This window comes from Macaca nemestrina, chromosome X, assembly GCF_043159975.1.
Source record: "Macaca nemestrina isolate mMacNem1 chromosome X, mMacNem.hap1, whole genome shotgun sequence".
In the NCBI taxonomy this organism is placed as follows: Eukaryota; Metazoa; Chordata; class Mammalia; order Primates; family Cercopithecidae; genus Macaca; species Macaca nemestrina.
Genome location: NC_092145.1, coordinates 147,935,760 through 147,959,763, shown reverse-complemented (window position 1 = coordinate 147,959,763; position 24,004 = coordinate 147,935,760). Strand labels below are relative to the sequence as shown.

General features: G+C 40.2%; 1 protein-coding gene across 1 annotated transcript; it reads left to right on the top strand.

Moving 5' to 3' along the window:
• Nucleotides 1-725: 725 nt before the first annotated feature.
• Nucleotides 726-23,976, top strand: LOC105478130 (toll like receptor 7). The gene is made up of 3 exons (XM_011735142.2): nucleotides 726-910; nucleotides 1,267-1,367; nucleotides 19,125-23,976. The coding sequence occupies exons 2-3, from the start codon at nucleotides 1,365-1,367 to the stop codon at nucleotides 22,269-22,271; spliced, it is 3,150 nt and encodes a 1,049-aa protein (XP_011733444.1). The 5' UTR covers nucleotides 726-910; nucleotides 1,267-1,364; the 3' UTR covers nucleotides 22,272-23,976.
• Nucleotides 23,977-24,004: the final 28 nt, after the last annotated feature.

Sequence of the window (24,004 nt, the reverse complement as noted above, 5' to 3'; positions counted from 1 at the left end):
CATAACAGTGTCTGGCTCATAACAAACCCTCAATAAATGTCATTTATTACTGTATCTGGTTTTCGAGCTGCTCTATCGCACCATTGACTTTTCAGCCCAGTATATGTTAACCCTGATCATTATCCTCAGATGTCCCCATGCCACACTCTACATCATCCAAATTCTCTCCATGTGGACTATGTAGATTAAAGGACTTTAAACATAACTACCGTATTTTGGCTCTACCTACAAAATGTCCAATAATCAGTTAAGAAGGGAACAATTCTCTTGGGGCCCACACTGTGAGAAGCGAATGCAGCTGAACTTTTTTAAAGGAAAATGAATGAACCAACTGGTAGCTTTGCCAGTGCTTAAAAACCAGCATCCTCTCCAGCTGGGTCTAAGACAGGATAAGGTAAATTTAGATATGTCTGCAATATATCTATAGAACAGTGGTTCTCAATCTGAGGTGTTTTTGCCCCTTAGGGGATAGTTTGCAATGTCTAGAGACATCTGTGATTCTCACAACTGGAAGGGGGCAGTGCTATTGGCATCTAGTGGGTATAGAGCAAGGATGCTACCAAACATCCTACGGTGCAACAGAGAATTATCTGGTCAAAAATGTAAATAGTGCTGAGGGCGAGAAACCCTGCTATAAAAATGAAAGAAGTTTGGTCTATAGGGTTGTTTGGATTTAGACAAGACATTGCCCCAGTAGTGGTGGTAGAAATAAGAGGAACCCGGTGCTTTTGCAAAGCCCATATCTGGGGTGGCTTAAATAATCTCTCCTCTCCCCGCCCCCCGACCTGATCTTTGTAGTTGGAAACTCCAGGGCTGGCTGCCTGGAGTCTTTGTGACTCTACACTTCCTGCCACCCATCACTTCATCTCAGAAGACTCGAGATTAGGATCACTCCATACCATCAAGAAAGGTATTTTAAACATTGGAACACATATAGATAATTTAAGTAGGTAGATGTATGTGCTGTTATAAGGAAGTGGGGAGGAGAGGAGAGGGAACTGAAATCATATGCACAAAATTTTTTTTAGAATATAAATAAAAAATGTGGTAGTCTAAAATGTCAATTCTTCAAAGATAAAGTTAGACTTTCAGTAACGTTAGAAATGGTTTTCTGGAATATGTCTCCAGTCTACCTAACTTCGAGGAAGTAAATACTGTAAATAGATGTTTCAAGTGCATTTTAAAGCAATGATCGCAGCATGTCTTTAAGCTACAGTATTTTGCTGTCTTTGAAATGTAAAGTTTGATATCTTCTCTTTCTCTTAGTTGATGCTATTGGGTCCATCTCAAGCTGATCTTGGCACCTCTCATGCTCTGCTCTCTTCAACCAGACCTCTACATTCCATTCTGGAAGAAGACTAAAAATGGTAAGAACAGCTCAGAGAACCTTAAAAAGTGTTATCTGTAATCTTTGTGGAAACAACTGAAACCAGCTGGCAAGAGCAATGTTGAAGAATCTGTACTTAGGTTATTTGCTGGGGGAAAGTGCTTCCTGATATTTCATAATTGGCATTAATGAAGGGGGCATTTCACAATTTCAGATTAATCAATGCTTGCTCTGTCCAACTTCCTACAAGAATTAAATATGTGCTGTGGGGAGGAGCAGCAGATGTTTGAATTGGGGGCATGGTTTCTATGGATCTCATTTCTTCAGCTTACATTTTTGCCTTTAAAGCCATAACAAATCACTGAATTACTGAAGTTACTTTGTGCTTTTTCCAGCATATGGTGTTGTCTGAATGACTGTGTGGATGAAAGTGTGTAGGCAGGCTCATAGCAATAAAATACGGGAAATCCCCGGGCTTGAGTGCTGTCAAAGAAAACTAAATTTGGACAGTAGATAAAGATACTCTCAGGACTATTGCAATCGGTGGAAAGAGACCTCAGTATAGAAAGGGGCTCAATTCTGTATACAGCCAAAGACCAGTAAAGATTTCTGGCCAAGGAGTAGAGTGTGGGTCAATGGATGGAAAATTACTAAGAGGAAACATCAAGGGTAAAAGGGATTCTGGCTAAACCGACCTGACAGGATTCTTGCTGAAGACAGGCCAGGGTGATCAGACCTCACCTGGGGATGGTGGGGGATGAGGAATTTGATCAGATATTGAGGGTGATCACATACCAAGAGGAGTGGATTATCAATAAAATGACTTAGCAGGATTTCTGCTTAAACTGGGCAATGCAAAGATGGACATGAAGCCCAAAGGCTGAAGCTTAGGGGTGTAGTGGAGCCTGATTAAGTTGAATTAAGGAGAGTCTGTCAGCGCTGACTCTTCCAGTCACTAGTTGAGGGGTCTTGTGCCTGTCATCAAAGTCCTCTGAAACTCAATTTCTCTGACTAAAAATAGGCATTAGAATCCCTCCCCAGTTGCCTTCCAGGGCCACTGTGAGGCTCAAATAATAGACTATTTTTCAAGTCATTTGCAAGTGGTATGATGCAAGTGTGAGTTATTAGGTATGCCAAAACTTACTCGGAAAAAGATGTCAATGGCCTTTTTCTGAAATTATTTTGTCACTTAAATCAGACACATTGTAGATCTGAATGTTGGCTCCTAGGCTCATTTTGTGTCAAAGTTCTAATGAAGCATTAACCATGGGGCTACTGTTACAAAGGAAACAACTGCTTATGGTTTCATTTCCTAGAAACCCAGATGTCTATTTTAATGCAAACCTATGCCCACATCTGTCTTTGCCCCTTGAGGGGTGGCATAATGGGAATGATAGTAATACAGAGAGCCCACATTTCTTGATCACTCAAGTATCATGCTGAGGGCTAGATACACATGATTCTATTTTGGTCTCAAAGTAGCCCTATGAGGTAGAAATAAAGAAACTGGGGCTTTGAGAGGTTAAGGAGCTTGGGTGGCTCTGAAAGCTGTGCTGAAGACTCTTCTGTTCTTCCTAGACCAAGCCCAGCACACACACAATAAAGGTGAGGCTGGATATGATGGCTTCCTACTCAAGTACAAAGGGGAAATAGTATATCTCTTCTAAGAAAAGACATGAAAATAATTTTCAATATAAGAAATTCAAAAGGCAAAAAAGCACAGGAAAAATATTCAACTGTATTGAGTCATATGTCAGATCCTTTGATCTAAAGATTACACTTTTAGGAACTCTTCTTAAAGAAGCGACCATGAGACTGGATAAAGAAAATGTGGTACACATACACCATGGAATACTAAGCAGCCATAAAAAGGAATGAGATCCTGTCCTTTGCAGGGACATTGATGAAGCTGGAAACCATTATCCTCAGCAAACTAACACAGAAACAGAAAACCAAACATTGCATGTTCTCACTTATAAGTGGTAGCCAAACAATGAGAATACATGGACACAGGGAGGGGAGTAACACTCACTGAGGCCTGTTGGGGGAGGGTGGGGCAGGAGAGAGCATTAGGGAAAAAAGCTAATGCATGCTGGGCTTAATACCTAGGTGATGGGTTGATCTGTGCAGCAAACCACCATGACACACGTTTACCTATGTAACAAACCAGCACATCCTGCACATGTACCCCAGAACTTAAAACAAACAAACAATAAAATAATTAAAAAAAAAAAAAAAGAAGTGATCATGTACATGGGAAACTATTTACGAAGATAGTCTGTGCAACCAGGCAAAAAAAAAAAAAAAAAAAAATCTCATGTCCCATGTTGGGAAGGGGTGAATTAATTGTAGTACACTCATTAAATGGAATATTATGTAATCATCAAATCATGTTTTTTAAAATAATACTGAATGACCTAAGAAAGCACTCATGGTATAATGTTAAATGAAAAAAGCAAACTACAAATTGATAAGTGCCATGTATTCCTGATGTTTTTACTTACCTGCTAGACAAATACTAGATGCTTACTAAATGTTGGATAATCTGTGATGATGGTTTACATAAACACATGTGTTGCATATTCTAATTTCACTCAACATCCCTACTTTATAACCATTTTACAGTTAGCAAATCAGAGGTTCATGAGGCCAAGTGATTTATGAAAGTCAGAGAGCTCTTACATGACAGAACAAGGATTTAAAACCAAATTTTTGTATTGACAAAGCCTTGGATATTACTACAATGCTTCTCACCATATGAAATAGATGCAGGGATGGGAAATTACTATCAGAAGGGAACATCTCCCAAAATGTCAATAGTAGTTCAGCAAATTTAAAAGTAAAAACATTATTCTGCTCTTAACCTATAGGAAATTTCTTTATGGCTAAAAAAACAGTTATTAAGTAATCTATTTATTAAATTAATACAATCTGATTATTTAAAAATTTGGAATGCTGTACTAAAATTAAAAATCATAATTACAGATTAACCAGTCAGTACCTTTGCACTCCAAGAATAAATAATGTATATCCCCGAAACTCACCAAAGTTTAGGGCTGGGGTTGGCAAACTATAGCCCATGGGCTATATCCTACCTGCTGTACAGCTCATGAGCTAAGATTGTTTTGTTTTTTAAATTGTTTTTAAAAGACTGAAAAATATCAAAGCAAAGTTACTATTTTGTGACATGTAAAAGTTATATTCAATTCAAGTTTCAGTGTTTACAAATAGCTTTATTGTTTGAATATTTGTTTACGTATTGTTGATAAGTGCTTTTGCACTACGATGGGAAACTATTCAAGGAGTTGAGTAGTGTGACAGAGACCCCGATGGCCTGCAAAGCTTAAACCATTTGCTAACTGGCCCTTTACAGAAAAAGTATGTCAGTCTGTGGCTTACAGAAAACAAGAGGATAAGGTATAAGGTCAAATAAGTTGGAGGGTCCTATGGTCTTTGGTGACTGTTGTGATGCATAATAGCTGTTGAGTTCCTAATTTATGTAAGACAACTTTATATCCTTTTATTCTTTTAATTTGAAAACTAAGTCTGTTGGGCTAAAATGATAGGAAGCAAATGATAATTCTCTCCTTTTTTTAAAAAAAGCAAGTGGTTTACATCTTAGTACTTAAATGTTTTGGTGACATAATGAAACTGATATTCATGGCATTTGTACTTTACAGAGATTAAACTAAAATTAACAATATTTCAAAATTCACAAATAGGGGATATTTGTTAATAAATCTATTTGGGAAATTCCTAGCAGAGGCTCTGTCTATAAAATGAATAGCGTTTCAGCAGCTTCTCTTATTCACAGTGCTTGGTTATTCTCTAGGGAGACATACACAACACATCTCTAGTTACCAAACAGTTCAGTGTGATATAAACATGGCAAAAAGTCAATGAATTTGAGGGCAAGGGTTTCCAGCAATCGCCCCCCCACTGCTTACTTCTTCCATGCCCTTTCTCAGTTTTCTTCAGCCAGGCAGCCATCCCCTCTGGTTTCTCCCAGACCCCGGCTGCAGGCTCCCAGCCATCACAGAAAGCCCCTCGCTCACACATTTTGGCTCAAGCAACTCTTTCTCTTAGAAATGCAGATCCCAACATTTCCTTTTAAACTCAGGCAACTTGGCTTTTTCCTGCCCTGTGATCTTGAAAGTTGCTTGGAGGAACAGCTGAGTGTATGGGGCTGTGGTCCTCTCAGGGCTGGCATGTTGTAGCCCAGGGGGTGCCCAGGGACCTTTCTGACTGGTTGGTTAGTTGGGTAAAAGAGTGAAGTCAGGAGAGCAGCAAATCCTTCTTAACTTACTATAAAAATGCAAGTGTTCCCCAGGCTTCAAATAGTCTCATATGAAGATAAATTTCCTTTTGCCAAGAATTCTGCTGAAAATAATCCATTGTAGCCAGATAACAGCTATGCAAAGAATATATAATAGACTGTTAGGGGCATGTATGCCGATTCATACAGAAAGGTGAGGGTTTCTTTTGCTGGGGTGTGGTGGGTGGGGGAATTCCTTATTGCAATCATACTCTACTTCTCCATCCAGAAAACTCTCCAACCCTCTTGGGGGACTCTCTATTTTCTACTCTTTCTCCCCGTTATGTACCTACCTAGACCATCTGCTCCCATATGTCCTGCCTGACTCCTGCTCCAGTTACCTATCACTGCATAAGAGATCACCTCAAAATGCAATGGTTTCAAACAACAACAATCATATACTGCTTTCTGTCATGGGTCCAGGAGTTGACTGGACTCACTAGGCAGCTCTCCCACAGGGTCTCTCTTGAGGTGGCAGTCAGGCGGTGACTGCGACTGGAGTCACCTGAAGACTCACTCTCCAGATCTGATGCCTGGGCTGGGAGACGCAACAGCTAGGTGCCGGAGCAGCTGCAGCTCCTCAGGTGTCTCTGTCTCCATGTGGTCTCCCTGATATGGTGGTTGTTGTATAGCCAGGCGTCTTACAAGGGTGATGACTCAGGACTCCAAAGCAAGTGGGGGAGAGGAAGGGAGAGAGGGAGAAACAGAGAGAGAGAGAGAGTGTGTGTGTGTGTGCCAGTACGCGCAAGGTGAAATCTGTATTGCCTGTGAACTACCCACCATGTCTTTGGTCCTCTTGACAGGAAACCTCCTAGAAATGTTTGCTGTCTCTAATCCCTCTCTTTACATTCTTCCAAGAACTTTGAAGTCATATTTTATTTAGCTACTCCTTCAAAACATATCTGGTGTTCGGCCGGTTCTTGCCCCTCCAGCACTGCCACCTGGGACTTCTGCTTGAATGACTGTAATAGCCTCTCGACTAGTCTCCCTGCTTTCACCCTTGCCCCTCACTGTCTATTCTCAACATAGCAGCCAGCAGCATCCTTCTCAAATGTAAGTCAGACCAACTGACTATCAGCTCAAAAATTTGCAATGCATCTGCATTCTACCCAGAGCAGAGACCACCTTCCATGGAATGGTAGAGAAAGCCCAACATGCTTGGGGACACTCCCTCTCTGACTTCATCTCCTATTGTTCTCCTACTCCCCCAGCTTCAGCAATATTGGCCTCGTTGCCATTTTTGTGAATATTCCAGCATGTTTTCACCTTGGGGCCTTTGCTCTAGGCTAATTCATCTGTCTGGAATGCATTTCCCCTAGATGTCTATATGGATGACTTTCTCCTTTCCTTGAGGTCTTTGTTTAGATATCAACTTCTTAATGATGCCTATCCAAGCCGCCCTATTTATCATCACATTCCTACTCCACATTCCTGATCCTTTTCACTCTGCCCTGTTTTCTTTTTCAGTAACACTTATCACTTGACATGCAATATCACTTCTGACAGTTATATATTGTTGTGCTTATTATTTAGAGAACATAAGCTACAGATGAGTGGAAATATTTTCTATTTTGTCTGCTGATGTCCCAAACACCTAGAAGAGTACCTGGCATGTTGCAGACATCAATAAGTACTTGTTGAATTTTTCCTTTTTCACAATTTCCTTCTACATTGTTATGATGAGGTTTTATTTCCTCTGTAATTTGATTTTAAAAGTTTTAATTAAAAAATATATTCTTTATGTTAAAAAGTCAAAGAGTAGAGAAGGGTATAACATAAAAATAGAAGTCCCTGTGTCCCCAGGGAAGGTCCCTTCATACCACTGCCCAGAAGAAATTGCTGTTAAAGGTTTCTTGTGTATTCTTTCCTACTTTTCTCTCCAAATACAAATATATGCATATATATTTATAATAAAGGCATTATATGCTATATGTTATTTCAATGCTGCTTTTAAAATCCCCTTTAGTTTTTGTAACTTAATAGTAGATCATGCATAGCTTTTTATGTCAATACCCACAGCTCTACCACATTCTTTTTAAGGGACATTTGATATTTTACTATTGGTAACTTCCCATTTTTAACCATTCTCTCAAATCAATGGATTGTCATGTAATTCTTCCCATTCTTACTATTTCAGAGAGCTGAATCAAACTAATACAATAGTTTTATATAAAGACATATAAGGCCAGGCATAGTGGCTCTCGCCTGTAATCCCAGCACTTTGGGAGGCCGAGGCAAGCAGACCACCTGAAGTCAGGAGTTCGAGACCAGCCTGGCCAACATGGTGAAACCCTGTCTCTGCTAAAAATACAAAAATTAGCTGGGAGTGGTGGCGGGTGTCTGTAATCCCAGATATTCAGAAGGCTGAGGCAGGAGAATCACTTGAACCAGGTAGGCAGAGATTGCAGTGATCCAAGATCCGGCCAGTGTACTCCAGTCTGGGCAACAGAGTGAGACTCTGTCCAAAATAAATAAATAAATAAATAAATAAATAAATAAATAAGACATATAATGCTTACTTTAAAGAAAAACAAAACATGTACTAGTTGTTTTTTTCCTCCCTCTGTGGAATTCTTAGAAGGTTTATGGTGGTTTGAAGTTTTGCATGGACCATTTTGAAACAGTAGCAGCCTGAGGTTCCGGGGGTTATGAAGACTCCCAGCTGAGGACAGACCCTGGCAGATAAGTTTCAGGGGGCTCTACACCAACCATTAGAGCCATAGAATAAGCACAATAGAAAAGGACCATTAAGGTCAGTTAGCTAAATTCCAGTGTTTGTAGATGAGAAAGTCAAGGTTCAGGATAATTCAGTTGGTAGCCCTGTAGCAGACAGAGAGACTGAAAACAAATCTGACTTTCAGTTCATATGGTACTAACCCCGAAAATAAATAAACACGAGGAGAAATCAGACTAATCCCAGTCTTCTAACTTGTCGCAAGACACAAACCGCTTACCTTCACTTCCTCATTTTTGCTATCTAATAGTTCCCAGTTATACACATGTCCTTCTCACTCCTCTGATTGCAACCAGACATCTCTTGCAAGTTTACAAAGTTTTGAAGATAAAAATGCTATTTGGAAAGCGTGAAGTTAAAAACAGCTTGATAAATTTTTTTCCTGTTAGTAATCAGATCTCTACAACTGTAAACATTATGGTAGGAATCTAATACAGATCTAAAATCAGTAAAATTCAATCTTGAATATGGTCTTCAGTCTTGCCATCAAAATAGTGCATCCAGGTGGATAGGTTTTGCCACCTTGAAGAGTTGTTTATTCAAACTTTTGTTTGAAGAGTGGGAAAGCAGTGTCACCTTTAGGCTTGATTTAGCCCTTGCCCCACAATATATTGTTTTTTCTCACCATAGATTTCCCTGACAGCAGAGAGAGAGTTCTGTGCTCAAGAGATACACACAACTTCTGATGATAGAGCAGCAGATGTATTTGGTTCCTAATTGAGCAGCAATGGTGTTTGACTCATCATGATTTCCCTACTTTATCTAGCACAGTACCTTGCACAGAGTAGATTCTCAATAATGTTTGTTGAATGACTGTGTGAGCATATAATTCATTATGGAGGTAAAGCTCAATGTGCCTTTAAATTTCTAAATTTACAAACTGCCCTAACGTAACATTGCTGGATAATATGGTTTGGCTGTGTCCCCACCCAAATCTCACCTTGAATTGTAGCTCCCATAATCCCCACATGTCATGGGAGGGACCTGGTGGGAGGTAATTGAATCATGGGGGCAGGTTTTTCCCATGCTGTTCTCATGATAGTGGATAAATCTCATGAGATCTGATGGTTTAATAAAGGGCAGTTCCCCTGCCCACGCTCTCTTGCCTGACGCCATGTAAGACGTACCTTTGCTCCTCCTTTACCTTCCACCATGATTGTGAGGCCTCCTCAGTCATGTGGAACTGTGAGTCCATTACCCAAACTCAGATATGTCTTTATTAGTAGCATGAGAACAAACTAATACAATGGACATTGGATGCAATTCATTAAGAAAAATCTTAAAAATATCTTTCTTTTTTCTCCCTCAAGTTGGTCCCACTCAAAACATAAATATGCCTTTTTTGGGCGGGGGAGACAGAGTCTTGCTCTGTCACCCAGGCTGGAGTGCAGTGGTGTGATCTCAGCTCACTGCAACCTCTGCCTCCCGAGTTCAAGCAATTCTCCTGCGTCAGCCTCCCGGGTAGCTGGGATTACAGGTGCACGCCACCATGCCCGGCTAATTTTGTATTTTTAGTAGAAATGGGGTTTCACAATGTTGGCCATGCTGGTCTCAAACTCCTGACCTCAGGTGATCCTCCTGCCTTGGCCTCCCAAAGTGCTGGGATTTCACGTGTGAGCCAGTGTGCCCAGCCACCATTTTTTAATACTTGCAAATTTTTCTTATAAAAACAAACCAATTTATCTATCTCCCAAAACCCCTAAGTGGCACAAAATAGAAGCATTAGAGTACCAAGAATCCTTGAACTGAAAAGGAAATTAATCAAAATGCAGACACACATTATACCAAGTGCATTTGCTGTAACTGTGTGAGGCAACTTGAATAGAATTGGTCAACAATGAGTCTGAATCTTGGTTTGAAATTGCCTGTCTGATCTCTGCTTCCACATCAATAAAATGAGAATATTTGTATGGCCTTTCAACTTCAGTATGAGGGATCAATGATGTAATATAAACAAGTCTGCCTTAGAACCTGGCACACCATAAGTAATAAAAGGCAGCCATTATTTTAAAAAACACACAAATCATGGTCTGATGGCTGTTCAATATAAATTCTATATTTTCCATTTTAACTAAAGAGATGATATATTGAGAAAATAGAAACACCTGTGTGTATAAAATCACCCATTCCCATTTTTATAATAATTAGTTTGCTAATTGAGCATCCAAATTTACCCAGTGTATTTGCATGTGTAATTAGCTATGATTCATTACCAAAGTCAGGCCTATATCATGGTACACTATGCTATTTTACAAATCAAATTACTAAAAGATGTGTGTCTTTAGGCAATCATTACAAAGAAAAAAAAAACCCCAAAGCAAAATAAAATAAGATAGATTACTTGTATCAGATGGAAAAACAGACTTGGCTTGTTGCTGAACCCTTAAATCTCAAAATAACGATAGTTGAAGCTAAGGTTCCAGCTTAAGTCTGAAGCAGGTCCTTTCCAATGGCTTGAAAGGAGAAATTTCTACACTGAAGGAAATTTCCATTGGAATAAAGGAATATTTCACACTTTTAAGTCATCTTCTCTAGATGATCTTTTAGGTATACTTTCTCTTTAAATAAATCTAGAAATGCTTTGTTCATTTGTTTAGAATTAACTCCGTTCACAAGTTTAACACAGCCTAAGGGTTGGTCTAGACCAGAGGTTTGCCAGCTATGACCTGTGGGCTAAATCTGTCCCATCACCTGTTTTTTTTTTTCAACCTGTGAGCTAAGAATGGGTTTTACTACTCTAATAAATAGTGAGTTCATTTTTTTCCCTCACCTGCTTGATCAGAGCCCAACTTTCTCATTGCAGTTAATCTTCCTTCTGGCATGGATCTTGGAATGCAAACTTGCTGGTATCTCCGAGTTCCAGATTTCCTGTGCAGCCGGTGTGGAGAGCCAAAAGATGTTTTGTTTGGCATAAAGCATTCCAAGGGTCAGTGAGCTTGGGCTCAACTATTGAGCATAGGACAAGGGCAGCCCCATCCTGACTGTGTCTCTTCCTACGAGAGACAAATGAGCTCTGTGCTTTCACTGGGGTTTCAGGTTCAAAGGGACAGAGCGTCTGAGAAAAAGGATTATGAAAGAGTCCATCTGCAGCTCCACTTTCCGTGCCCTTCCAATGATACCATCCTCGTTTCTTCTGTGGGATGCTCCCCACTTCAATCCTTCCTTCAGAGGCCCCAAACCCTCCTGGTCTCTCCTTGTCACCTAGTGAAAATCTGATCTTCAGGGAAAAAGCCTTACTATTTATACTAGTATAATGTGAGTCTTCTATGGGATTTTAAGAAAGTTCAAAGCCTTGGTTTACTCAGCAAATATTTAGCTTGCACTCACTATGTGGCGGGCATCCTAATGATGGAGTATATGTAAAGACAAACAAGGCTTCTGGACCTCAAAGTGTTCTCCATCTATAGGGACAATGACTGAGTTGACATCTCAAGAAGTAGAATAGCAGAGTGGCTAAGAGTGCCAGCTCTGTCTCGATCACCTAGGTCTCACCTCAGCATTCATTTCACTTTCCTCATTGTAAATGAGCATATCTCTTAGAATTGGGATAAGCATTAAATAATATAGACTTGGAATGAATTTGCTTAGAATTAATTCCATGCACAAGTTTATCACAGCCTAAGGTTTGGTCTAGACCAGGGGTCTGCCAAGTATGACCCATGGGCTAAATCTGTTCCACTACCTGTTGTTGTTGTTGTTGTTGTTGTTGTTGTTTAATGACCTGTGAGCTAAGAACAGGTTTTACTATTCTAATTAGTTACATTCTAAATGGTTATTTAAGTACCTATATAATATCCTCAATTTTGCCTAAAATATTTACCATCTGGCCCTTTACAGAATAAGTTTGCTGACTTATTGGTCTGGACCAATGCTATCTAATAAAACTTCTTGCAATGATGAAAATGTTCTCTATCTGTACCCTTGAATACAGCAGCCACTAGCCTAATGTGGCTTTTTGAGCCTTTGAAATATAGTTATGTGACTAAGAGATTGAATTTTAATTAATTTAAATTTAAGGATCCACATGTGACTATGACATTAGAGTAGTTCTAGACAGTCTGAAGTCTAAAGACTCTATGCTTTGTCAGTGCTCCCCTCTCTCAATTGAATCAACTACCCTGAGGCTGCATGAGTCAAGGGGAAGGCCACACTCTTCAATCAAATTTTTTGCCCTGGACTGGCTTTCACTGTCTACTAGAAAATGCTTAATGGGAAGTGCTTAGAAAATGCCCATGGGCACACACTTAATTCATCTAAGTTGCTACTTTGTCTGTATCCATTAAATCTGCTTTATTTTGGGGTAAACTACAGTAGAAGTTGGCTTTTTCCACCCTGCAAAGCCTTAAAATTCAGGATATCTTACTCAACTTAAAGTGTAGAGTTGCAGCCAGGGCAAAACTGTATTTCCTTCTAGCCGTGCTTGCGGACTGGCTAACTTCAGTCCTATTTCATTTCTTTTGTAAGACTGCTAAAAACAGTAAGAAGCCACCAACACACATCATCATTATGAATATTGCCAAATCATTTCCCCTAAGAGTAAAGTCACAGTTGGCATGTGTTCTGCCCTCCAAGATAGCATAGGTGACAGTTTTATCAGATACCTTGCGATGGCATAACATGGGCCACCCAGCTTTCCAGCCTCTGATATCTGAGTCTTGCTAATAGCCTGATGACATCCACATCCCATATTTTAGGTTCACTCATGGACAGTAACTTATTTCCAAATTCTATACTGGTTAAAGTTAGGTTTGCATTTGTGCAACAGAAAATCCAATTGACATTGGCTTAGCATAACAATATTTTTATTTCTCATAAACTCTTGGCAGTCAGCAGTTCCAAGCCATTATTTCTGCTCTGCTCTCTGAGGTCATATAAGGAAGGATCTGGATGCTCTGGGTCATCTACCTGGTTGCTGTACCATCCCTAGCTCATTTTTCTCATGTGCATTGCCCAAGATGGCTGGCTACAACATCCATATTACAAGAAGCCAGGTCGAAGTAGACAGGAGAAAGGGGAACAGCCCCACCATTTAAGGACATGTCCCAGAAATTGTACACCTCACTTCCACCCAAATTTCATTGGGTGTCACTTAGTCATATAGCCACACTTACCTGCAAGTGTGTCTGGGAGATATAATTATTTTTCAGAGTGATATATGCCCAACTACAAATGGAGGTTCTGTCATTATGAGATGAGAGAAAGGCAGAAAACATGTTGAGATATGTGTAGCAATCTTTGGACTCTATGGAGAGAAAAAAGAATTGAGAGTATCAAAATTCAGGCTCAAAACCAAAATTAAGGACCAAAAAATATCAATAACTATCACCTGGAATAAGAACAACATACAGTTCAGCTACACATATACAAGTGGCAGCATCTTGTCTGGAAGGAACTAATGGTCTTTCTGCATTGTATTTTAGACGTGTATTTTTTTTTCTCCCTTCCACAGGATTTTGAGCTCCTTAAGGGCAGAGACTTTGCATCTCCTGTTCCTAGTAGGTATCCAATATGTATCTGTCAAATGAAAGAATGAATAGGAGTCAGTAGAATTCTAACATGTATTATAAACTTTTTTCACAAGATAGTTGGAACAATTACTAGCTAAGGAATTGTTGGGGCACTGTCTGGTCCAGATCCACTGGCTAGGTCCTTAGTGTGTCCCATATTGTTGTTTCTGTGTCCATCATTCTTTTGCAGGGAATCTTCTACTGGGCACAGAACCTGCCTCAGAGGGGCATATGGGTAATGAACTACCAAGAGAGGACTAGAACCCAGTTCTTCCAACCCTCCATCCAGAGTGCTTTTCACAACCTCACATGTAATAAGTGCAGTAGGGGTGAGAGGAGGGAGTGATTACTTCTGTCTGGTTTGATCCCAGAAGGTTTTTTGAAGAAAGTGTTTTTGAATGAGACATTATAAAAACAGAGCTTCTTAAACCTTTTCCCCCAAGAAATCCCTGGGCAGATAGAAGAGACAGAAATCTGACCTGTGCTTGGTCTGGAGGTATAGACTGAAGGAAACTACTCCAAGGAGAATTTTTTTTTCATTTTTCTTTACTTCACGATTCATTTATGCAGGCATTCATTCTTTCATTCATGTATCTAACAAACATAACAAAGTCCTAATTAAGTGCCAGGCATTGTTTTACATGAGACCACAAAAGGCTCTACCCTCTTGCAGCTTACATTCTTGTACAGAATATACATCATACGAATAAGCAACATAAATCATCAAGATAATTTCTGACTGTGGTAAGGGCTATGACTGAAATCAAACAGGGTAGTCAATTACAGGGTGCATATACCTCTCTGTGCCTCAGTTGACTCATCTGTAAAATGGAGATAATAATAGAGGTCTAGGCTAGGTGCGGTGGCTCATGCCTGTAATCCCAGCACTTTGGGAGGCCGAGGTGGGTGGTTCACTTGAGGTCAGGTGTTCCAGACCAGCCTAACCAACATGGTGAAACCCCGTCTCTACTAAAAATACAAAAATTAGCCAGACGTGGTGGCACGTACCTGCAATCCCAGCTACTTGGGAGGCTGAGACAGGAGAATCGCTTGAACTCGGGAGGTGGAGGTTGCAATGAACCATGATCATGCCATTGCACTCCAGCCTGGGCAATAAGAGTGAAACTCAGTCTCTAATAATAATAATAATAATAATAATAATAATGATAATAGTCTATAATTCCAAAACTCTAAACCAAAAGCTTTGTCCTAACTCAGTTGATTGCAAACATAATATGATCTGAATGCATTTGAGGGTAGATCTTGACCTGAACTGAATTTTTTCTTTATTCTTTTTAACAAAGAATAAATAACTGAGTTTTTTTTTTAAATAATTCCACTTAGAGTGGACAATCTTATGTGTCACTGTGGAAATTTTGTGTGTTTCATTATGGAATGCTGCCCCAGGACTCAATAGGTATTACATAATCTAGGGTACATGTAGCATATTACCTTCTAAAATTTGAAAAATTCTGAATTCCAAAACACATGTAGCACCAAAGTTTTTGGATAAGGGATTGAAGACCTGTGGTATCCATTACTGTGAGGATTAAATGAATTAATATATGGAAAACACTTAAAATGATGCCTGGCATATGGTAAGTGCTACCTAAGTTAACTACTATTACTATTATTATCACTATTCTTACATGGGAAGGTATTTAGATAAGTTGGTCAGGGAAAGCCTCTCTGAGGATGTGTCACTTGAATAGGCAACTAAGGGGTGGTAATGACCGGGCTGTGGGAAAAGGAGGAGAAAGATGATTTCAGGAAGAGGAAACAGCAAGTGCCAAGACTGTGGTGGTTACAAGGCTGGCTTGAATGCAGAACAGAAAACAGACCAGATGGCTGATATGTGGTAAAGGAGGGGAAGGATGACTCAAGGTCAGAGAGGTAGGCTGAAGTCAGAACACCCTTGATATAAGCAGTGGTAAAGACTTTGGATTTCATTTAAAGTGTAATAGGAAGACATTGTAGTAGATCTGATTCAGGTTTATAAAGAACACTCTGATGCTGTTTGATGAATGAATTGTAGAGGAGAAGGGGGAGCAGAGAGAACAATTTGGAGTCTAGCACAGTGGTCCAGATGAGACCTAATGACTAATTGGAGTTGGGAGGTGGTAATAGTCAAAGAGAAAAGTGGACAGGTGCGAGAAAAAAGTTTAGAAATAAGTGGTGGTGGGGGGGAAGGTTTTCTGATTAATTTGCATTCTAATTTATAATATGTCAGTGTGTAGAGACTAAAATTTTCACAGTCATTATCTCAGGTGTGTTAAGGCCAGTGGTGTGCTGGACCCTACTTGAAATTGGCCATGGAGGGAATATTTACCACTATAGAAACTGACAAATGCTACAAATCAAGACAACAAATCAGGGAAAGCTGATTGTTAAACAGTTATCATCACACCACTGGTGAAGGTGACTTTATTTTTCTACAACTAAACTTCCTTCATTTTACAGCCTCCATTTTCCCTGATCACGAAAACACTCAAACTAGGCACATCCTGGGAAATGTGGTATGAGGACTGTTGTCTCAATCACTTCATGTTTTCAACTCAACTCAGCGATCCTCCCACTTCTTCCCAGGGTCTCATTTAGGTACATGAGAATGGGATGGGAAGAGGGACCTGGTTTATGATTGTCACTTATCCATGTTGGCCCCCTCTGAAGTACAACTCCCCTCTCTGCTTTACAGTATCACTCTGGGCAGCATTACCAATTGCCTCCTAATAGTGGGATCTATGAACCCATTATGTCTTTGGACAAAAGCATAGCAGGGGTTGGGTCCAGGGCCTGGGATCCTATAACTATACAAATATTATTATCAGGGACTATAAAATCCTATTATGAGGGACGATAGCCATCCCCCTATCTTGACTCAACCCCTCCTCCCTGAGTAGTGAACATTTTTCCTAAATCTCTGAGAAAGACTGGTGCTCTAGAAAGATGTACCATATTTATTTAAGGGCTTCCTGTACCCACTGGCATATTGCCATATATTCTGAGGTATCTGAGTGCTCCTTTTGAGAAACATAGCCTTAAAGGATAATTAGAATTCTGGTGGGTGAAAATGGTAAGGAAGAGGACTTCAAACAGAGGGACTTGCAAGTCAGGGAACTTGGGTGTATCGACTAGTGAGGCTAGTAGAGGAGTTCAATCAGGTAAGCCAGACAAGTAGACAGGGGACAAATTATGGAAGACTTTGGATGCCATGATAAAAAGCTTCAGCTCATACTGTAAAAAATAAAATAAAATAAGAAGTTCGGGTGCAGTGCCTCATGACTGTAATTTCAGCACTTTGGGAGGCTGAGGTGGGAGGATCACTTGAGCCTGGGAAACAATTTCAAGGAGTTCAGAGCAAGAAACTGATTGATTAAGGTTTGGGAAGCTTGATAGATAGGGTGGACTGGGAAAGTGAGAGAGGAGGCTTTGGAGTAGACCAAGGGTAGAGGGATCTCAGTTGATATTATGTCAGCTAAAACCACACACCAAGGAGGATGTTAAGAACAATGAAGAAGGTCAACTGGACTCTCAATGGTTTTAATGATGGGGAGGAAAAGATAGGGTGGTGAGAAGAAGAAGAGACAATTTTGTACATCTAACTCCAACAAACTTTAGACATGAAAAAGCCCTTCTGAGCCATCTTGCATTGGAGGAAAAAAGTTGCTTATTTACCTCCAATTAGAGGAATTAAGGGAAGTAGGCTTTTTTTGTTTTTCTTTTGAGACAGAGTCTTGCTCTGTCACCCTGGCTGGGGTACAGTGGTGTGATCACGGCTCACTGCAACCTCAAACTCTTGGGCTTAAGAGGTCCTCCCAACTCAGCCTCCTGAGTAGCTGAACTACAGGTGTGTGCCACCATGCCCAGCTAATTTTTTTTTTTTTTTTTCTGTAGAGAGAGGGTCTCACGCTTTGTTGCCCAGGCTAGTCTTGAACTCTGGCTTCAAGCGATCCACCTGCTTTGTCCTCCCAAAGCGTTGGTATTAGAGGCATGAGCCACCACATCTGGTGGAAGTAGGCATTTGGTTTCTTAGATATCAACATGATTGGTTGATTCAGTCACTTGGGAAGATAAAAGCATTAACTGAGCTAGATCCCTATGGTAGAGACACAGGCTGGACCACTCCATGTGTAAGTACTAAACTAAAACCAGTGTTCTGGAGTAGACGTTGCTAGAAATCCTGAAACTTGAGAGCAAGTCCACGGTTAAAGTATTCTGTAAGGCAGAGTCAGTTGAAGGTAATAAGGTGATTATTAAAGTTCTTCTGCACTTCCCATATTCCCTTTTAGGGCCTTTCTCCCTAGGGTCCCAGTGTCTGTCATGCTAAACCTGGATGCACAAGAACCACCTTTATGGGTAGGTTCCCATATGTCGCAGTTTGCCTGACAGACTTGGTTTATGCCTATAGTCTTGGTGTAATTATTAACAGCTCCACTTCACTCTTGTAAGTATACTAATGGATCAATTATATGGTTCCTCTGATTATGCATCACCCAGTCAGTGCCCTGACTCTATTACTGTCTCCTCTCCAAATTTATGTAATGTAAACTCAATGTGTAGGGAAAATGCTCATCCTAAAATCCCCTTGGAGGGGATAATTTGCAAGATTATTTCCAAAAACAATCCAAGATGAGAGCCAGATTATAGAATGTCAGTGCCAGAATGGCATGAATCTATGTTTTATAATCAAATGCCACTTACTAGTTGGGTAACCTTGGGCCAATCAGTTAATATTGCTGAGTGATGTCTTCATTTGTAAAATGGGAATCTTAGAATATTCTGAGACTCAAATATTTTGAAAGACTCAAGTAATGTGTACCCGGGCAGGTTTAGCGGGTCAACATCAATTGCACTGAAGTCTTCATGTGTTATTTTTCCTGGGTGTATCCATATTCTAACATTTCTTCACCTTCCAAATTTCAGACTTGGGCAGTGAATCGATGGCTCTGTCATTTTAGTGTTCCATGTAACAACGAATAGGAAAATGCTGCTTCTACCATCTTGAAAGCTATTTTGCTAAAAAGCTAAGATGCTAAAAGCTAACTATGTAACTAAATAATTGCAAATCTCAGTAATTGACAAATACAGTCATGGGGTTGGGGCTACTGTTTAGACAGTTGGAAACAAGGCCTGAATTATTTGTTTTTAAAATGTTGCAAAAGAGAGGCAGCAAATGGGAAATTTTAATTCTGATTCTTCGTATGTTTTAGAGCAATGATTTGTTCTTTCTTACACTTTCAGATGTTTCCAGTGTGGACACTGAAGAGACAAATTCTTATCCTTTTTAACATAATCCTAATTTCCAAACTCCTTGGGGCTAGATGGTTTCCTAAAACTCTGCCCTGTGATGTCACTCTGGATGTTTCAAAGAACCATGTGATCGTGGACTGCACAGACAAGCATTTGACAGAAATTCCTGGAGGTATTCCCACCAACACTACGAACCTCACCCTCACCATTAACCACATACCAGACATCTCCCCAGCGTCCTTTCACAGACTGGTCCATCTGGTAGAGATCGATTTCAGATGCAACTGTGTACCTATTCGATTGGGGTCAAAAAGCAACATGTGCCCCAGGAGGCTGCAGATTAAACCCAGAAGCTTTAGTGGACTCACTTATTTAAAATCCCTTTACCTGGATGGAAACCAGCTTCTAGAGATACCGCAGGGCCTTCCACCCAGCTTACAGCTTCTCAGCCTTGAGGCCAACAACATCTTTTCCATCAGAAAAGAGAATCTAACAGAACTGGCCAACATAGAAATACTCTACCTGGGCCAAAACTGTTATTATCGAAATCCTTGTTATGTTTCATATTCAATAGAAAAAGATGCCTTCCTAAACTTGACAAAGTTAAAAGTGCTCTCCCTGAAAGATAACAATGTCACAACCGTCCCTACTGTTTTGCCATCTACTTTAACAGAACTATATCTCTACAACAACATGATTGCAGAAATCCAAGAAGATGATTTTAATAACCTCAACCAATTACAAATTCTTGACCTAAGTGGAAATTGCCCTCGTTGTTATAATGCCCCATTTCCTTGTACGCCATGTAAAAATAATTCTCCCCTACAGATCCCTGTAAATGCTTTTGATGCGCTGACAGAATTAAAAGTTTTACGTCTACACAGTAACTCTCTTCAGCATGTGCCCCCAAGATGGTTTAAGAACATCAACAATCTCCAGGAACTAGATCTGTCCCAAAACTTCTTGGCCAAAGAAATTGGGGATGCCAAATTTCTGCATTTTCTCCCCAACCTCATCCAATTGGATCTGTCTTTCAATTTTGAACTTCAGGTCTATCGTGCATCTATGAATCTATCACAAGCATTTTCTTCACTGAAAAGCCTGAAAATTCTGCGGATCAGAGGATATGTCTTCAAAGAGCTGAAAAGCTTTAACCTCTCTCCATTACATAATCTTCAAAATCTTGAAGTTCTTGATCTTGGTACTAACTTTATAAAAATTGCTAACCTCAGCATGTTTAAACAATTTAAAAGATTGAAAGTCATAGATCTTTCAGTGAATAAAATATCACCTTCAGGAGATTCAAGTGAAGTTGGCTTCTGCTCAAATGCCAGAACTTCTGTAGAAAGTTATGAACCCCAGGTCCTGGAACAATTATATTATTTCAGATATGATAAGTATGCAAGGAGTTGCAGGTTCAAAAACAAAGAGGCTTCTTTCACGTCTGTTAATGAAAGCTGCTACAAGTATGGGCAGACCTTGGATCTAAGTAAAAATAGTATATTTTTTATCAAGTCCTCTGATTTTCAGCATCTTTCTTTCCTCAAATGCCTGAATTTGTCAGGAAATCTCATTAGCCAAACTCTTAATGGCAGTGAATTCCAACCTTTAGCAGAGCTGAGATATTTGGACTTCTCCAACAACCGGCTTGATTTACTCCATTCAACAGCATTTGAAGAGCTTCGCAAATTGGAAGTTCTGGATATAAGCAGTAATAGCCATTATTTTCAATCAGAAGGAATTACTCATATGCTAAACTTTACCAAGAACCTAAAGGTTCTGCAGAAACTGATGATGAACGACAATGACATCTCTTCCTCCACCAGCAGGACCATGGAGAGTGAGTCTCTTAGAACTCTGGAATTCAGAGGAAATCACTTAGATGTTTTATGGAGAGATGGTGATAACAGATACTTACAATTATTCAAGAATCTGCTAAAATTAGAGGAATTAGACATCTCTAAAAATTCCCTAAGTTTCTTGCCTTCTGGAGTTTTTGATGGTATGCCTCCAAATCTAAAGAATCTCTCTTTGGCCAAAAATGGGCTCAAATCTTTCATTTGGGAAAAACTCCGTTATCTAAAGAACCTGGAAACTTTGGACCTCAGCCACAACCAACTGACGACTGTCCCTGAGAGATTATCCAACTGTTCCAGAAGCCTCAAGAATCTGATTCTTAAGAATAATCAAATCAGGAGTCTGACGAAGTATTTTCTACAAGATGCCTTCCAGTTGCGATATCTGGATCTCAGCTCAAATAAAATCCAGATGATCCAAAAGACCAGCTTCCCAGAAAATGTCCTCAACAATCTGAAGATGTTGCTTTTGCATCATAATCGGTTTTTGTGCACCTGTGATGCTGTGTGGTTTGTCTGGTGGGTTAACCATACGGAGGTGACTATTCCTTACCTGGCCACAGACGTGACTTGCGTGGGGCCAGGAGCGCACAAGGGCCAGAGTGTGATCTCCCTGGATCTGTATACCTGTGAGTTAGATCTGACTAACCTGATTCTGTTCTCACTTTCCATATCTGTATCTCTCTTTCTCATGGTGATGATGACAGCAAGTCACCTCTATTTCTGGGATGTGTGGTATATTTACCATTTCTGTAAGGCCAAGATAAAGGGGTATCAGCGTCTAATATCACCAGACTGTTGCTATGATGCTTTCATTGTGTATGACACTAAAGACCCAGCTGTGACAGAGTGGGTTTTGGCTGAGCTGGTGGCCAAACTGGAAGACCCAAGAGAGAAACATTTTAATTTATGTCTCGAGGAAAGGGACTGGTTACCAGGGCAGCCAGTTCTGGAAAACCTTTCCCAGAGCATACAGCTTAGCAAAAAGACAGTGTTTGTGATGACAGACAAGTATGCAAAGACTGAAAATTTTAAGATAGCATTTTACTTGTCCCATCAGAGGCTCATGGATGAAAAAGTTGATGTGATTATCTTGATATTTCTTGAGAAGCCCTTTCAGAAGTCCAAGTTCCTCCAGCTCCGGAAAAGACTCTGTGGGAGTTCTGTCCTTGAGTGGCCAACAAACCCGCAGGCTCACCCATACTTCTGGCAGTGTCTAAAGAACGCCCTAGCCACAGACAATCACGTGGCCTATAGTCAGGTGTTCAAGGAAACGGTCTAGCCCTTCTTTGCAAAACACGACTGCCTAGCTTACCAAGGAGATGCCTGGTGGTTTAAATTGTTTTCATGTATGTCACACCAAAAGCGTGTTTTGAAATTCTTCAAGAAATGAGATTGCCCATATTTCGGGGGAGTCACCAACATCTGTCACAGGAGTTGGAAAGATGGAATTTATATAATGCATTGAGTCTTCTTTCCTATGTCTCTGTGTCTCTATTTGCACTTGAGTCTCTCCCCTCAGCTCTTGTATAAAATACTGTTGGGAAAGGAGTGCCAAGTAAAAAACACAGGGCTCTGATGCTCCTGTAATTGTGATGATTAAATATACACACAATCATGACATTGAGAAGAACTGCATTTCTACCCTTAAAAAGTACTGGTATATACAGAAATAGGGTTTAAAAAAAGCTCAAGCTCTGTCTATATGAGACCAAAATGTACTAGAGTTAGTTTAGTGAAATAAAAACCCAGTCAACTGGCTGGGCACGGTGGCTCATGCTTGTAATCCCAGCACTTTGGGAGGCCGAGGCGGGTGGATCACGAGATCAGGAGTTCAAGACCAGTCTGGCCAACACGGTGAAACCCTGTCTCTGCTAAAAATACAAAAATTAGCTGCGCGTGGTGGCAGGTGCCTATAATCCCAGCTACTTGGGAGGCTGAGGCAGGAGAATTGCTTGAACCTGGGAGGCGGAGGTGGCAGTGAGCCAACATTGTGCCACTGCACTCCAGCCTGGGCGACAGAGCTAGACTCTGTCTCAAAAAACAAACAAACAAACAAAACCCAGTCAACTTCTTAACAAATTGCTTCTGTGTCATCCAGGGCCCCGTTCTGTGCAGATCGAGTGTGGGCACCACACAGGTGGTTGCTGCTTCAGTGCTTCCTGTTCTTTTCCCTTGGGCCTGCTCCTGGCTTCCATAGGGAAACAGTGAGAAAGAAAGACACATCCTTACCATAAACGGATATGGTCCACCTACAAATGGAAAAATATTTAAATGATCTGCCTTTATACAAAGTGATATTCTCTACCTTTGATAATTTACCTGCTTAAATGTTTTTATCTGCACTGCAAAGTACTGTATCCAAAGTAAAATTTCCTCATCCAATATCTTTCAAACTGTTTTGTTAACTAATGCCATATATTTGTAAATACCTGCACGCTTGATACAGCAATGTTAGATGGTTTTGACGGTAAGCCCTAAAGGAGGACTCCGAGAGTGTGTATTTATCTATACTTTTATCAGAGATGACAATTATTTGAATGCCAATTATATGGATTCCTTTCAGTTTTTGCTGGGGGATGGGAGAAGAAACCAAAGTTTATAGACCTTCACATTGAGAAAGCTTCAGTTTTGAACTTCAACTATCAGATTCAAAAACAACAGAAAACAACAGAAAGAACCAAGACATTCTTAAGACACATGTACTTTCAACTGGGTATAAATTCATGAGTTCAAAGATTGAAACCTGACCAATTTGCTTTATTTCATGGAAGAAGTGATCTACAATGGTGTTTGTGCCATTTGGAAAACAGCGTGCATGTGTTCATGCCTTTGATTGAAGACATATTTTCCTCATATGTGGTAGTGCCAAAGGCTTTACTTTACCTGTGAGTACACACTAAATGAATTATTTCCTAAGGACATTTAATCAGTAAGGGTCACAAATTCCCAAATTAATCTCTGGAATAAATAGAGAGGTAATTGAATTGCTGGAGTCAACTGTTTCACAACTTC